Here is a 17,399-nt window from a genome sequence, read left to right on the forward strand (position 1 = left end):
ACTTCTGTTCACAGCTGTCTGCCATAATGGACAGAGTGCAAACATTAAGTCAGGGGCGGCTCTAAGAGGCTGACCTCAGCAGCCCAGTGCTGGGTCTGCATAGACAATGGAAAATGTAACGATGAGGCAGGAAGTTGGGAGAAGGGCTGGTGAGGACATGGGGTTTTAGAAACAAATTCCATTTTTCTTGGATGAAAAAGTAGGACACCTGGCTAAAGAGGAAATGGAGCTATAATCGCTAAACATATATGAATGAGCATTAGGGACTCTGGACTGGGCCACAGCCTGCAAACAGGCCTATGTGTGGGCTCATCTGTGGTGGTCAAACTACTCCCAATGGTCACCTCCTTTCCACTCGCCCTTCTGTTCTTGACCTCCCTCCTCCCCTGATAACAATGCATGCGTCCAGGGCCTTGGACCCTTCTCTTACTCCAAGTCCCTCTCCAGGATGTGGGGGAGTAGCAGAGGTTGAAGGAATCCTAGATGATTGGTAGGAGATGAATAGCTTCAGGGGCGCCTGCGTGGTGTGGTCAGCTAAGTGGCGGACTCTTGGTTTCGGCTCAGGTCATGATCTCAGGGTTGTGAGCCTCACATCGGGTTCCATGCTCGGCACAGAGATGTTTGAGATTCTCTCTCTCTTCCCCTCCCATTTGTGCTGTCTCTCGCAAATAAATAAATAAAGAGATGAAGAGCTTCAAGCAAATTCCCCTTCACGGACGGCCGTATGCCTAACTAGTTCCCTCTTCCCTCCACTAGTAATACACATGCAGCTTGCAATCACAATGTGTGCCCGAGTGGAACCAGACCTAATTATCCCCTGCATAGGAGATTTGGTCTACAAATGAGTCCACCTGTGGCTGATTTTCCCTGCTTATAGTCAGCCACAAACACACTTATCCCTAGAAAAAGGTGTAAATAGCAGAGAGGAGTGGCCAGGCCAGAAAAGTTGGCCCTTTACCCTAGTGAAAGCATGTGTGGTCTAATGGAAAATATTCCACCTAATTGTTTTCACATTCTGAATGCTCTCCGTGAAAATTCCTATTTAATGCTTGGATGTTTCCAGGGTTTGCATCTAGGCAAGGCCATAGGAATTATCTTTTATAAGAGAGGCGCACTTTCAAAACATGGCCTCTGCAACCATCTACCATGGTGCAAGGTCTAACGCTTATTAGAGTGAGTGGCTAAGTCCATATGTGCTGGGAGCAGAATGTGGCTTGTCTGGATTCAGTTTTATAGCCCACAGTGCTTTTTCAAAAGAAATACGTGGTCGAGCGTTTGAAAATTCAGTCCTGCCTGCGATGCAGAGCCCTGCTGTACATATCACCAGGAAGAGGCGGGTGAAGTGCATGAGAACATACACCCCTAAGAGGGGGTTCCAGAAAGTTCTATAAACAAGACTGTCAGGAGAACACGAACAATTCAGTATGTGTGTTGCCTGACTATGGAAATACTTTTTTTAAAAAGTTCACAATCTGCATGTTTTAAAAGGCCATCTTTCTAAGGAGATTGAGTAATTCAAATAATAGTTGCAATTTCTCCAGGATGATAAATCTCAGATCCATTTACTCATTCCTTCAATCATTCACTCAGTAAGTCTTGTGTTACACCTCCATGTGCCAAGCCCTTGGGGTGTTGAGGATTCAAGAGTCAGAGAGAGAAGACTGTCCTTGTGGACCTTCCATTCTAGTGGTTTCTCAGGGACAGTCTGGTTTAAAGAGATCCCATTTGGGGTCCATGCTCTAGATCCCCCTTGATGTGCCAGCTGATAGGCATTTGAGTCACTCAGCACATTATTCATTTCATCCTGTTGACACCATGTACCTCTTGAGTGCTGCGGGGATGCCCCAAAGTCAGAGTTTTTTTCTTTCTTCATGTCAAAGAGGATAGAGCAGCAATTTCCCCCGCTTAGCAGCCATCACGTATCTCATCTGGTATAACTGGAAGAAACTAACTCCTTTTACCTCCTGTCTCTGAGCCCAGACTGTTCTTTCTCAAAGTCCCAAATACATGTTGTGGGGCTAATGAGGAGGGGGGTGTGTGCCCTCATTTCCCAAAGGTTGGAGCTTTGGCTTGGGTTTCGACTCTGCTCAATGAATCCCGTGGGCAGACCCAGTCCCTTCAGTCTCTAAAAATCATTCCCATCACAGAATCAGGAGTGACAAAAGGTAAAATCAAGGGCAGAAGAGTGTTAGTAAACACAAATGCTGAGTACAAGTATACCTGCTTCAGATTTGCAAGGAAAAGGAAATTTAGCAGGGCATTTATGGGAACAAGCCCTTCTCCTACACCCAGGGTGACTTACTTCTGCAGGTCTTCTTATCTGGATTCAGAGTGAAACCCTTTAGGCAGTGGCAGGAATAGGAGTCACCCATGTTAACACACTCGTGCTGGCAGCCATGATGAGACGAGGCACAGACGTCTATCTCTGGAGAGGAAGAAAAATCATAATAATGATGAATGAAACAAAAAATCTAACCGGAAAACCAAGGGATTTTCAGTCTTCATTTTCCCTAAACAGATAGATTCCTGTAACATCAAACATTCCCACTATGAAGGGATCTCTCAGTGAAGCTATTTCCATGTTTAGAGATATGGCCCCCCAGTGAGAACTTCCTTGACATCACAAAATGTTTATGCAGCAAATGAATTTGTGAAGATGCTTTCCTTGTCCTGGTTCATGTAAGAGCCCCTTAATAGAAAAGTATGATGGAGCATTTGTTTGTTGTATCACAGGCTGGGAAGAGAGAGCTTAGTTCAATGCTTTATGGAATTCATGCAATTAAAACAATGAATCTTCCCAAAGTCTAACCCCAAACCACTTAAATCCCTCACACACTGAGCCAAACAATAGGACACGAAGCCAGATCCTGGGAAAAAGAAGGCGTGAACGGCATAGATATCCTGAGTGCAAAATACTGTTCTCATTTCTTTTTTTTTTTTTTTAAAGATTTTATTTATTTATTTGACAGAGAGAGAGATAGCGAGAGCAGTAACACAAGCAGGGGGAATGGGAGAGGGAGAAGCAGGCTTCTTGCCGAGCAGGGAGCCCGATGTGGGACTCGATCCCAGGACCCTGGGATCATGACCTGAGCCGAAGGCAGACGCTTAACGACTGAGCCACCCAGGCGCCCCTGTTCTCATTTCTTCACTGGACTCATCTTCACTAGGATTTTCTCAAGGCTTCACAGTCCGAGAATGTGATCTCTAGGTACACATTAATTTAAACCAAAATATCAAGGGAAAAAAAAGTTTACATGGAATTTTTTATAATGGCATTTTACTTATATAAGCATTTTTAAATATGGAAGTGGCTTCTATGGAAGAGTTTGATCAAAGGTTTTGCTATCATGGGAATTGAAAACACTGCTTAAAATTGCTTGAAATAGTTGACCACTGATGGGGTCATAAAAGAAATATTTTTGTTGTGATGAGGATTTTTATTGTATTAAGGAACATGTGACCTACAGATATCATTTTCTTAATGAAGAATTTGGCATAAATGAGCTTTCCCAGCCTGTATCATAGGAAACAAAATGAGTAAGAGAAAGGCACACAATATCCTTAAAAGGAAAAACATTAAGTAAATGCCAATTCTTCTCAATTTAAAGTCATGGAAATGTTAAATTTATACAAAAATGGACAGAAGGGTATAATAAACTCGTATACATATCATTCGGCTTTAAGAGAATCAATCTATGTTCCTCTCATGTTAGGATTCCATGTTACTTTGAAACAAACCCCAGATGTTATATCATTTTGTCCATAGATATTTCATAATGTATCCTTAAAAGCCTGGAATTCTTTATTTTTTTAAGATTTTATTTTTAAGTAATCTCTACACCCAATGTGGGGCTCAAACTCATGACCCTGAGATCAAGAGTCGCATGCTCCACCGACTAAGCCAGCCAGGCACTCATAAAGACTGGAAGTTTTTTAAAAATATCATAATCACATATAAGGTATTTTTTAAAGCTTCTTATTTGGAAACAATTTCAAATTTACAAAAAGTTGCCAACATAAAAGTACAAGTATATAGGTACAAGAAACATCTGTATACTCTCTACCCAGATTCACCTATTGTTAACATTTTACCCCATCTGCTTTATCATTTGTTCATCTTTCTGAACTATTTGAGGTAAGTTACATACATCATGGTCCTTTTTCCAAATACAGTGTGAGCTTCCTAAGAGGAGGGATATTCTCTTATATATTCTCTTAGATAACCACAGTATAGTTGTAAAATTTATAAATTTACATTGATATAATACTTTAATCTACTATCCATATTCTAGTCTTATCAGTTGATCTAATAATGTTCTTTATAGTGTTTTTATTCCTCCAGTATAGAATCCAGTATAAGGTCAGAGATTATATTTAGTTTTCATTTATGCTTAGCTTCCTTTAATCTAGAACCATGTGTCAAATGTAGCCATTTAAATCAAAATGGGTTAAAATGAAATTAAATTAGGGGTGCCTGGGTAGTTCAGTTGAGCATCTGACTCATGATTTTGGGATCATGAGATCGAGCCCCTTTTCAGGCTCTGTGTCTGCTTGTCCCTCTCCCTCCCCCTCTGCTCCTCCCCTCCCCACAAGCATGTGTGCTCTCTCTCTCAAATAAATAAATACATAAATCTTTTTTTTTTTTTTTTAAGATTTTATTTATTTGCGAGAGAGAGAATGAGAGACAGAGAGCATGAGAGGGAGGAGGGCCAGAGGGAGAAACAGACTCCTGCTGAGCAGGGAGCCTGATGCGGGACTCAATCCCGGGACTCCAGGATCATGACCTGAGCCTAAGGCAGTCGCTTAACCAACTGAGCCACCCAGGCGCCCAATACATAAATCGTTTTTAAAAATTAAATTAAAAATCTAGTTCCTCAGTCGCACCAGCCACATCTCAAGTATTCAAAAGCCATAGTAGCTTCTGACTGCTGTACTGTATGAACTTATGGCATTCCTCTCAAAAGTTTTCTTGTGTCTCTTTCTAATTCATTCTTCTCCAAATCCTCTGGCCCCATATAATCATTAGCCTTTCAAAAATTTCAGTTTGTGTTTTCTAGAATTTTATTAAAATGGAGTCATATAGAATGTATTCTTTTGGATCTGGGTTCTTTTCTTTCTCTCTTTCTTAAAGATTTTATTTATTTATTTGAGAGAAAGAGAGAGGCAGAGATAGAGCATGAGCAGGGGGAAGGGGCAGAGGGAAAAGGAGAGGGAAAAGCAGACTCCCCGCTGAGCAAGGAGCCTGACACAGGGCTCGATCCCAGGACCCTGAGATCATGACCTGAGCCAAAGGCAGACGCTTAACCAACTGAGCTACCCAGGCACCCCGGGTCTGGATTCTTTCACTCATCATAATTATTTTGAGATTCATCCATGTTCATGTGTATATCAATAGCTTGTTCTTTTTTATAGTATTTCATTACATGGATATACCACAATTTATTTATCCATTTACCTGGTGTTGGAATTTGAGTTGTTTCTAGTTTTGGGCTATCACAAATAGAGTAGCCAAGAACATTCATGTATAGGTCTTTATGTAGACATACGCTTTTATTTTTCTTGAGTCAACATCTAGGAGTAGAATGGCTGGGTCATACCGTTGACATATGCTTAATTTATGAAACATTCTCAACACCAGTTTATGAGAGTTCTGATTGCTCTACATCCTCACCAACACTTGGCATTTTAGCCATTCTTTTAGGGTGTAGTAATTATCTCATTGTGGTTTATTTTGCATTCCTGTAATTACTAACACTGTTGAATATATTTTCATATGCTTATTTGCCATCTCTATATCCTCTTTGGTGAAGTATCTCTTCAAATCTTTCATCCATTTTTATTGGGTTGTTTGTCTCATTATTAAGCTTCAAGAGTTTTGTTTTTCTTTTTTAAGATTTTATTTATTTAGGGCGCCTGGGTGGCTCAGTTGGTTAAGCGACTGCCTTCGGCTCAGGTCATGATCCCGGAGTCCCCGGATCGAGTCCCACATCGGGCTCCCTGCTTGGCGGGGGTCTGCTTCTCCCTCTGACCCTCCCCCCTCTTGTGCTCGCTCTCTCACTCTCTCTCTCTCTCAAATAAATAAATAAAATCTTAAAAAAAAAAGATTTTATTTATTTATTTGACAGAGAGAGACACAGCGAGAGAGGGAACACAAGCAGGGGGAGTGGGAGAGGGAGAAGCAGGCTTCCCGCGGAGCAGGGAGCCCGATGCGGGGCTCGATGATCCCAGGACCCTGGGATCATGACCTGAGCCGAGGGCAGTCGTTTAACCGACTGAGCCACACAGGCGCCCCCAAGAGTTTTTTATATATTCTAAATATAAATCTTTTTTGGATATAATTTTTGCAAGTATTTCTTTTCAGTCCATGACTTGCCTTTTCGTTTTAATAATGGTATCTTTTGAAGAACAAGAGCTTAAATTTTGATGAAGTTCAAGTTGTTCATTTTAATTTTTATAGTTTCTGCTTTTTGTGTCCTACTTAAGACACCTTTGCCAAACTCAGGGTCACTAAGATCTTCTCCTATGTTTCCTTCTAGAATTTTTATACTTTTGTTCTTATATTTAAGTATAAAATCCAATTCAAGTTAATTTTTGTGTATGGTATAAGCTGAACGTGAAGTTGCTTTTTTTTTTTTTTTTTTGGCAATCCGATTGTTCCATTTGTGGAAGACATTATCCTTTCCCCCATGAATTGCCTTGGCATCTTTATTGAAAATCATTTCACCATATATGTGTGTCTATTTCTGGACTCTATGCCATCCCATTGATCTATATGTCCATCTTTACACAAATACCACACTGTCTTGATTACTGTTGCTTTATAATTAGTATTAAAAATCAGGTAGTTTAAGTTCTCCAATTTTGTGCATCGTTTTCAAAATTCCTTTGACTGTTTTAATCCTTTTTTTAATTTTTTAATTATTTATTTATTTATTTTTTAATCCTTTTTTTTTTTAAAGATTTTATTTATTTATTTGACAGAGAGAGACACGAGAGAGGGAACACAAGCAGGGGGAGTGGGAGAGGGAGAAGCAGGCTTCCCGTGGAGCAGGGAGCCTGAGTCAGGGCTTGATCCCAGGACCCTGGGATCATGACCTGAGCCGAAAGCAGCCGCTTAATGACTGAGCCACCCCGGCGCCCTGTTTTCATCCTTTGCATTTTCACATATATTTTAGAATCAGCTTGTCAATTTCTACAAAAAACCATGCTAGGATCATGGTAAATATTGCTTTGATGTATAGATTACTTTGGAAAGAACAGACAGTTAAATATTAAGTCTTCGGATCCATGAACATGATATATTTTATTAAGTCTTCTTTAATTTCCCTTAGCCATATTTTGTAGCTTTCAGTGTATAGGTCATTTTTTGTCAAATTTACCATAGGTAACTACATATTTTTGATGTTATGATAAATGGTATTTTTTAATCTTGATTTTCCATTAAAAAATACAAAAAATAGTTGTGTTTTGCAATATAGACCTTGTATCCTGCAACCTTGCTAAACTCACTTAAAAGTTCTGGTAGCTTTTTTGTAGACTCCACTGCATTTTTCTATACAGATGATCATGTCCGTTAATAAAGATGCTTTAATTCTTCCTTTCCAATCCAGATTTCATTTCTTTTTTCTTCCTTATTACAATGGCCAGAACCTATAGTACGATGCTAAAAGGAGGTGGTGAAGTGGGTATCCTGTTTTGTTTCTAATCCTATAAGGAGAGCATTCAGTGTTTCATCAAGTATGACGTTACCTGATGCTTTCTCCACTGATGCACTTTAGCAGATGGAGGCAGTTCTCAACATTCCTGGTTTGCAGAGGTTTTCTTTCTTTCTTTCTTTCTTTCTTTCTTTCTTTCTTTCTTTCTTTCTTTCTTTCTTTCTTTCTTTCTTTCCTTCTTTCCTTCTTTCCTTCCTTCTTTCCTTCATTCTTTCCTTTCTTTTCTTCCTTCCTTCCTTCCTTCCTTCCTTCCTTCCTTTCTTTCTTTCTTTCTTCTCTTTCTTTCTTTCTTTCTTTCTCTCTCTCTCTTTCTTTCCCTTTCTTTCTTTCTTTCTTTCTTTCTTTCTTTCTTTCTTTCTTTCTTTCTTTCTTTCTTTCTTTCTTTCTTTCTAAGATTTTATTTATTTATTTGACAGAGAGAGACACAGCCAGAGAGGGAACACAAGCAGGGGGAGTGGGAGAGGGAGAAGCAGGCTTCGACCCCAGGACCCTGGGATCATGACCTGAGCTGAAGGCAGACGCTTAACGACTGAGCCACCCAGGCGCCCCAGTTTTTTTCTTTTAAAAATCATAATTGGGGGGTGCCTGGGTGGCTCAGACGGTTAAGCGTCTGCCTTCAGCTCAGGTCATAATCTCAGCGTTCTGTGATCGAGCCCCACATCGGGCTCCCTGCTCCAGCAGGGAGTCTGCTTCTCCCTCTCTCTCTGCTGTTCCCCCTGCTTGTGCTCTCTCTCTCTGTCAAAAATAAATAAAATCTTAAAAAAAAAAATCATAATTGGATGTCAGGTCTTGTCCAATGCTCTTTCTGTATCTATTGAGTTGAGCTATATGGTTTCTGCTTTTTCATATGTTAATATTGTGAATTACATTGATCAAGTATTAAATGTTAAATGAATCTTGAGTTTCTGGGATAGTCTCATTGAGATGCACTATCTTTTTTATATATTGTGGGATTTGATTGCTAAAAATATTTAAAGAACTTTTACATGTATTTTATGAGGGATATTTGTGTGTAGTTTTCTTTTCTTGTAATATATTTTTCTGGGTTTTATATAGGGATAATGCTGGCTTCATGGAATAAGTTGAAAAATGTTCCTTCTTTGATTTTCTTGAAGAATTTGTGTAAATTAGTATTTATTCTTACTCAAATGTTTGGTAGAATTCACCAGTTAAGTCAACTGGTCCTAGTGTTTTCTTTGTGGGATGGTTTATAAGTACAAGTTCAATTTCTTTTTATAGATAGAGGCCTTATTCACATGATCTATTTCTTCTTGAGCTAATTTTAATTTGAACAGACTATTCATTAATCAAATAACAACACCAAAAAACATATACTTGTCAATTATCTCTATATATTACTATATAATTTTGTGAAGAAAGGTAATTAGACATGATAATAAATAAAGCAATGAGAAAAGATTTTCTCTTAGTAAGTTAGCAAAAAATTTTTAAATCACCTCCTCAAAACACTTACAGTAGAGTATAAATTGTTACAAACTTTTTGGAAAATAATTTTGCAATATACATCAAAAACCTTAAAATTGTTAACAGCCTTTGAGTCAATAAATTTCCTTTTGTGTTTTATTCCTGGTCAGAAATGCAACGACTTATATATGAGGATATTTGCCACAATACAATTTGAGCAGCCAAAAAAAATGTTGAGCAATTTGTGATACATACATATGATAAATTATCATGCAGACATTAACATTTTTTAATGTTTTTGATAAAATTTAAATGACATTTGAAAATGCTCATGATTTAATGTTATACCATATGATCTCAACTCTATAAAAATATATTCATGCACATAAAAAAAGACAGAAGAGAAAGAGCAAATCAGTATTAACCATGTTTGTCTCTGGGTGATGAGAGTACAGATCATTTCATTTTATACAATTTCATTTCTATATGATCCAGTTTTCTACATTACTTTTGTAATCAAAAGGGTATTAAAAATAAGTATACATGTTTATAATTGTGAAATTAGTTGCCATGGAAAACAACATTTAAAAATAGAAAAAAAAGAACAGTGTGGGAAGTGCCCAGTAGCGGAGAAGAAAATAATCAGGGAAAATTGCTGGGGACAATATGTATAGCTTCTGACGTCTATATCCAAAACACAAAATACAGGCAACAAGCAAAGCCAATTTAGGTTTTTAGAATAGGGCAATGACTATGAGCTCACAGGTATCACTGGAATTTGGGGATTCAAACATACGACTATGGAGAGGACAGGCTCTATGCTCCATGGGCCACAACACTACATTACTATGTCTCACTCTCTTCTAGTCACATGGACTTCCTTGCTGTCCCTCAAATTGCCAAGCCTCGCAATGCCTGCCTCAGGGCCTTTGCACTGGTGCCATTTCCCCTACTTCAAGCGTCTCCTCCTTCCCTCACCTCTTTCAAGCCTTTGATCAAATGCCACTTTCCTGTGAGCCCTGTATTCTCATCTTACTCTGCTCCATTTGAATGTAAGATATTGTCCATAAGGACAGAAGTGTTTTAGTCTGTTTTACTTACCACTGCATGCTCAGTGTCTCTAATAGTATCCGGCACATAGTAGGTGCTCAACAAATAGTTGTTGAATGAATACGTGGTGATCAGTATTACTCTTAATGGAGTGTTTTGGAGGATTTAGATGTGTAAACACTGCCCACTAAGAACCAACAAGGGGTCACTAAGGATATAAGACAGATCTCACATACTTCTTCAGGCTTCTTTTTGCCAGGGTACTTAAAAAACCTCCCTCCGTGAGGATATCAGCTCAGCAATTAACATCTTCTGGGTACAAATATTCAGCCAGTTACAGACCCGACCAATTATTCTTTCATCCAGCACACATTTCTCCATCTGGTCTATGGGGTACAGGGCTTTTGTCCACAAACTGGCTGAATGTCTATGAAAGTATAGATAGTTCTTACCACATTTTCCATGCCTGGCTAGTCTACTAAATGAAATAAAGTTATTCTGATATGACTCAGTCTCAGTGGCCAAGAAAATACAAGAAGCTTAATTTGTTCTGTTGGTTTCAAAGTGCAAGGTAGTAGTTATCAGCTCAGTTTAAGGAATCACTTTCTAAGAGTCAGAGCTGCACAAAGTGGAATGCACTGCATGGGGTGTAGTGAGTGTCCTGTCAGTAGGAGTATTCAAGTGCAGGCTGGACGATGGCATGGTGGGAATATTGTAGGATGCGGTGGTTGGGCTAGAACTAGGTTGAACTTTAAGGCCGCCTCTAACTGAGAGTCTTTGATTCATGCACACTGTTCTCACAAAAGCGGCATATTACAGTAGCTTAACCATGAGCTGGCCAGGAAACCCAAAGACTGATACATTTTACACATTTTATATTTTATGCTGGTGATTCAGTATAAAATTATTCCCTTTTTCTGTGTTTCACTTTTAATGAAAGTATAAATATTCATGTAGTACTTTACTTTGTGCAAAGCATTCCTACTTGAAAAAAGGATGGAAATGTCAACCCAGTTATCAGTGGAGTCTAAAAAATAATGAGTATAATGATCTCCAAGTCAGTAAATAATAAATAACAATATGCTGTTATATAAATGACAAATGTTTGTAATTGCCTTAACTCATTATCGCATGAGACATGACACCCACAGTCTCCTTGATACCAAGACATAAATTCCTGTCCGGTGGATGGAAGTCCTCTATCTTTCCCGTGAAAAGTCCCTGAACATCTGAGAATGTTCTCATGTCTGGCTCGGTAGTTTCAAATTAGACCTCAGAAAGTCTTGCCACAATAGGATCTAGCAGTTTGAAAGCAGGGGCTTGAACAGATACGTTCATAGCAGCATTGTTCACTGTAGCCCAAAGGTAGGAGCAAACCAGGTGTCTCGTGACAGATGAACAGATAAACAAAATGTGATGTCTACGTACAATGGAATATTACCCAGCCTTAAAGAAGAAGGACATTCCAACATAGGCCACAACATGAATGGGTGAATCTTGGAGACATTATGCTAAGTGAAAGAAGCCAGTCCCAAAAGGACAAATGTTGTATGATTCCACGTACACGAGGGACCTAGCGTAGTCGAATTTATAGAGACAAAAGTAGAAGGGTGTTGCCAGGGGCTGGGGGCTGGGAAGGGAATGGGGAGTTATTCAATAAGGATGAGTCTCAGTTTGGGGAGATGAAAAGTTCGGGAGCTGGATGGTGGAGATGGTTGCCCAACAACATGAATGTTCTTAACACCACCAAACTGTACACTTTAAAATGGTTACAGTGGTAAATTTATTACATATATTTGACTGTAATGAAAAAAAAAGTCTTGCCAATATTTTGCAAATTAATGGTACCTGCCTATTTCTACTCTTCTCCCCTCTACAAAATATTCAGATAGGTTTGGATGGGTTGCTTTAGGATTGACATAAAGATATAAAGAATTGATATAAAAAGTGGTGCTTTTTTGAGTACTTACATATTTTATTTATTTATTATTTATTTATTCTTTAAAAAGATTTTATTTATTTATTTGACACACACAGAGAAAGAGAGAGCACAAGCAGGGGAGATAGAGAGAGAGGGATAAGCAGGTTCCCCACTGAGCAGGGAGCCCGATGCGGGGTTTGATCCCAGGACCCCAGGATCATGACCTGAACCAAAGGCAGTTGCTTAACCAACTGAGCCACCCAGGTGCCCTGAGTACTTACATATTTTAAATTATATTATTTGTTCAGGAACATAAAGCTCTATTATGTATATTTTGGCTTAATCATAAATTAATCATGCTTTGGTAGATCACATTGACAGTCTCCTTTTCCAGACAATAATTATATACTTATTAATTGGATGAAGCCCTCAAATATACTCTCGGTTAAAAAGAGAGACAACATTTAAGGGACTGCGTATCTTTTGTTTTATTTCACTTTCTGCAAGTTTATGAGAAGTGGAAAAATTTTTTAAAAGCTCTCTCAACATCACGGGAGCACCCAGGCAGAGTTGGCTGGAAGCTGACACGATGTCTCATTAATTACTAATGGGATGGCTGCCTGGATTCTGAGTTTCCGCCTCCATCCTGTTTCTGTCTTTTTAACTGGCCCCTATTCCACAGTTCTCGTTCTTGTCCCTCACAGATGTGGGGTGCTCCCAAGGCTCTCGGTTCTTACTGCCGGGTTTCGCTTTATTTCCCACTCTCGCAGCTTTCCAAGTAAGCCGGGGGTCCTGTTCCTCTCACCAGTAACCTCCCCAGGTCTAGCCCTCGCCCTGTTCCCAAGTATGGGAGGACGGGGGTCCTTTTTCTAGGGGACACATCTCCCCAGTGCTGCCTGCCCAGACCCCTGTAAGTGCCCAGCACTCTTCTCTGCCCTGAGACCTCTGGGTCTTGACTCTACCAGGGCCCAGAGGCAGCTGGACTGCTGGGCTCCGTGCTTAATTGGTAAGGCCTCCCAGCTGGACCAGGCTGGCCCCTGCCTCCCAGCAAGACTCTCCTCCCAGGGCCCCTGCGCTTCAGTGCCCACTGCCAGGGTCCCCTTGCCTGCACCATCCTGGGGCTTGTAATCCTCCACATCCCAAGAGTTTCTGGGATAGGAGACATGCTGAGCCACAGGGTGGGGGTGATCATGAGGCACTGGGAACTGGGGATGGGGACCCCAGGCAGGGACGGAGTTCTGCAGAGGCAGGAGGGAGACTGGATAGGATGTGTGTTTTCCTCCAAGTCTGATCCCAGTGGAAGCCTGGGGCCAAGTCTTGATTTTTTATGCACTATTAAACTTAGGTCAGGCATGTGGTATATGCTCAATAAATACCAATTTAAAGTCTTTGAAGGCAGTATCATCCCTTAAAAGAACTTGCCCAGCACCAGACAATTTTGCCTAATGGTTTATATGGATGATTTCATTTAGTTTTCAAGACAACACTATGAAGCAGGCAGCATTATTATCCCCTATTAGTTGAGGAAACTGAGGCGCAAATAACTTGCCCAAGATCATGCAGCAAAAGAGCAGAATTTGATCTGAGGCTGAAGACTGCCCCTTGGCATCACATGGCCTCCTCTCTGATGAAGAGAACTGACCTACCAGCCCAGCAACCACATTCCCAGCCAGGACCAGAGTCCAGGCTGCTGGCCTATGGTTCCGAAAATTCAGAAGGGAAGGGAGACTAGGCACAGAGGAGTCCACTCATTCATTCACTTCTTCTTTCAATAAACTGTGTGTAGGTCCTGTGCCAGGCATGTGCCTGAGCCTGTCTGGCTCGTATCTTTGCACTTCCTTCCTCCTCCTGGCCACCCCTGTCTCAGCCTTCTTTGTCCGGTCAATAAATGACGGGCTCTGCCTTCAAGACTCAGCCCAGGTATCTTGTTCTCCAGGAAGGACCTCGCCTTGTTCATTGCTATTGGCACATTTTTAGGGCTCCAGGAATATATTTTTTGACTGAATGTGTCCCTTGCAGTTGCACGCTCACCCCTACCTCCAGTTCCAGTGGTTTGTGAGCTGCTGATGATTAGGGATTGAAGGGCAAGTTTATATTCCAGGCGTTGTGTGGGGGACCCTTTTTAAAACACTGTGCAAGTATATCCTGCCTTACATAATCGATTTATTTTAGAAAGGTTGTGGGTGCATGAACTTTTTATGAATTGAAATCCTATTTTCTCACTGATGTATGTTTTAGAGATGACTTATGCTAACCTGCTGTTAAACTTCACTTTTTAGGGCACCTGGGTGGCTCAGTCCGTTAAGCGTTTGCCTTCAGCTCAGGTCATGATCCAGGGGGCCTGGGATGCAGCCCCACTGCTCAGTCGGGAGCCTGTTTCTACTTCTCCCTCTTGTGCTCTCTCCCATGCGCGCGCTCTCTCTCAAATAAATAAATAAAATCTTAAAAAAACAACAACAACCCTTTTTAAAAATGCTGAGCCCTAACACCTTAAAACCAAGCTTCTCTCAAGTGAACCCCTCTACAGGATGATAGTCCATACACAACCTCTTAAGTGCTCTGACATACCTTTACATGTAAAAGAATGCTTTTGCAATCCTTTTGCAAAACATCTTTATAAATTTTTTATGGTCAGATTTTGGGAGCTCAAATTAATTTTGACTTGTGTGTGTACAGTTAAAATCAAACAGAACTAAATATGTCAAACAAAAGAATGAGCAATTCTCTGCAAACCGCCCTCTGCCCACCCCTCCCCCACCCCAAAGCAACCACATTCAACTCCTTTAGGCTCAGCGATTTTCCTGTACTTGTATGGAGTCAGAGCTGAAGCCCACAAGCCACAAGGCTTCAATGAAAGTATTTTTCAAGCTCTGTTCATACTGATGGGCACAGCCTGGCTGAGCCAGCATGAAGTAAGATGGTCCGACTGTCAGCACACTCAGCAGATGCTGGAAGAACACTCCCACATGTGGTCTCCAATAAAAGATAACCTCTGTCAAAGGCCTTAAAGAGTGAGGTCGAGACAGGGGAGGCTACAGTCGTGGGATGAGGGAAGAAAGGCCTGACAAAGGAGGAATAGAGGCAGACGGGATCAGATTCCCCAGCACATAATCCTGTGCTACAATATGCTTGGGAGAGGTCCCATGGCCACAGTTGCCCACAACAAGAGCATCAAAAAAAAAAAAAAAAAAATGCTGTTATTGTTGTTGGAATCACCGTATTGTACATCTGAAACTAATATGACACTGTATGCTAACTACACAGGAATTAAAATAAAAGTAAGTAAATAGGGGCGCCTGGGTGGCTCAGTTGGTTAAGCGACTGCCTTCGGTTCAGGTCATGATCCTGGAGTCCCAGGATCGAGTCCCGCATCAGGCTCCCTGCTCGGTGGGGAGCCTGCTTCTCCCTCTGACCCTCCCCCCTCTCATGTGCTCTCTGTCTCTCTCATTCTGTCTCAAATAAATAAATAAAATCTTTAAAAAAAAAAAAAGTAAGTAAATAAATAGAATGTCAGGTCCAAAAACTGTCCAAACACACACATACACACAAACAAATTTTTTTAATGTAACTTACTTGTGCATGTTTTTTTATCTGGGTTAAGAGCAAATCCTTTAGGGCATCGGCAAAAGTAGGAGCCGTCGGCATTCACACACTCATGTTCGCATCCGTGGTTCTCTGAGGCACAGTAGTCCACAGCTGTAAACATTCAAACACAGAGTTGAAGTAGAAACACAAACAGGAAAGGAAATAACAAGATGGGCTGGAAATAATAGCATACTTATAACAAATATAAATGAAGATTAGTATCATTGCCCCCAAATAGTATGAATAAACATGGATCCAAGGCTTCTCCTCTCACCACCCAAAAAATAATCAGGGGTCTAGATCAGGTAGTTTATAGCAGAAGATAGACTAAAGAACACATGACCAATTGTATTTAAACGTTAAAGAAATATAAATCAGGGGCTCCTGGGTGGCTCAGTTGGTTAAGCGTCTGCCTTCAGCTCAGGTCATAATCTCGGGGTCCTGGGATGGAGCCCCACATCGGGCTCCCTGCTCCTCAGGGAGTCTGCTTCTCCCTCTGACCCTCCCCCCTTCTCATGCTCTCTCTCTCTCTCAAATAAATAAATAAAATATTAAAAAAAAAAAGAAATGCAAATCAAAACCATCACAAGGCTTATGACACTTACAAGTATTCAACTGCACAAATAAAAACAGGACAAAACCCAATAGTGGCAAGCTGGCCTGGAAAGGGAATCAGAGCTATTCATGGTGCTGGAATCATAAATTGACAAAAATTCTTTTGGAAGGACATTTGACAATGTTCACTGTGGAAACCTGACCCAGAGAAATCATTGATAAAAGGGGGAGATTAACTGTATGAAATAAGCTATTTATAGCAGCATTATTTACGGTGATAAAAAAAATCTGAAAAATAAGATGAACATTTAATAATGGTAAATGCTTTAGTAAATTACGAGAAAATGTCTTGTCCTATTTCTCATTAATTCTACAAGTGTTTACTGAACACCTACCCCGGGCCTGGCCCTGTTTAAGGGGTTAAGAATAGAGCAAAAAACAAAACAGACACAGATGCCAGTCCTCAAGGAGTTAACATTTGGATGATGGTGGGGGTGGTCAAAAAATTAAATAAGTAAATTAGATCATTTCGTAGAAGACGGAGAGTATTCTGGGGAAAAGGAATAGATCCTGTGGGGAGGCAGGAAGGACGGTGGAAGGTAATAGAAGTGGCCAGGAGAGGCCTCAGGAGAAGGTGGCATTTGGGCAGAGTCTTGAATGAGGGACGAGCCAAGTGCATAACTGGGAGGGAGCAAGCACTGGGACAAAAGGAAGAGCAAGCACAACGGCCGCGAGGTGGGCATCTGCCTGGGGTGCTGAAGGACCCACAGGGAAGCCAGCGGGGCTGGAGTAGAGCCAGGTGGGAGGTGAGGATGAGTGCGCATCAGGAGGCGCTGAGGCCACGGCAATGACGTTGGTTTTTACTCTGAGTGAGCAGGGAGTCACTGGAAGGTTCTGAACACGGGAATGGAGAACAGACCACAGAGAGCAAGTATGACAGTAGTAAACCAGTTAGAAGGCTACAATCATCCCAGTGAGGAACAGTGGAGGCTGAAAGCAGGATGGCGTGGCACAGGGGTGGGTGGGGGAGACAGAGGAGCAATGTTCTGGGTGTTCTGGGCTAAAGGTGTTCCCCAAAAAGATTATGTTGAAGTCCTCTCCCCGGTTCTTGTGAATGTGATCTTACTTGGAAACAGGGTCTTTGCTGA

The 17,399-nt window shown here is 41.0% G+C and overlaps 1 protein-coding gene across 5 annotated transcripts in view; it reads right to left on the minus strand.

The window, feature by feature from the left end:
- MATN2 (matrilin 2) overlaps window positions 1–17,399 on the minus strand; it is a 127,216-nt gene that overhangs the window by 35,005 nt on the left and 74,812 nt on the right. For all 5 annotated transcript variants that reach the window (XM_064588084.1, XM_045896184.3, XM_045896183.3 and 2 more), the window contains 2 exons: window positions 15,685–15,807; window positions 2,303–2,425 (listed from right to left, as the gene is read on the minus strand). In XM_064588084.1, the coding sequence (XP_064444154.1) occupies window positions 2,303–2,425; window positions 15,685–15,807 (246 nt within the window). The remainder of the gene's footprint in view (window positions 1–2,302; window positions 2,426–15,684; window positions 15,808–17,399) is intronic.

The sequence above is a fragment of the Mirounga angustirostris genome, unplaced genomic scaffold, assembly GCF_029215605.1.
Source record: "Mirounga angustirostris isolate CCGP_5_RB_7025 unplaced genomic scaffold, mMirAng1.0.hap1 SCAF_4, whole genome shotgun sequence".
Classification (NCBI taxonomy): domain Eukaryota; kingdom Metazoa; phylum Chordata; class Mammalia; order Carnivora; family Phocidae; genus Mirounga; species Mirounga angustirostris.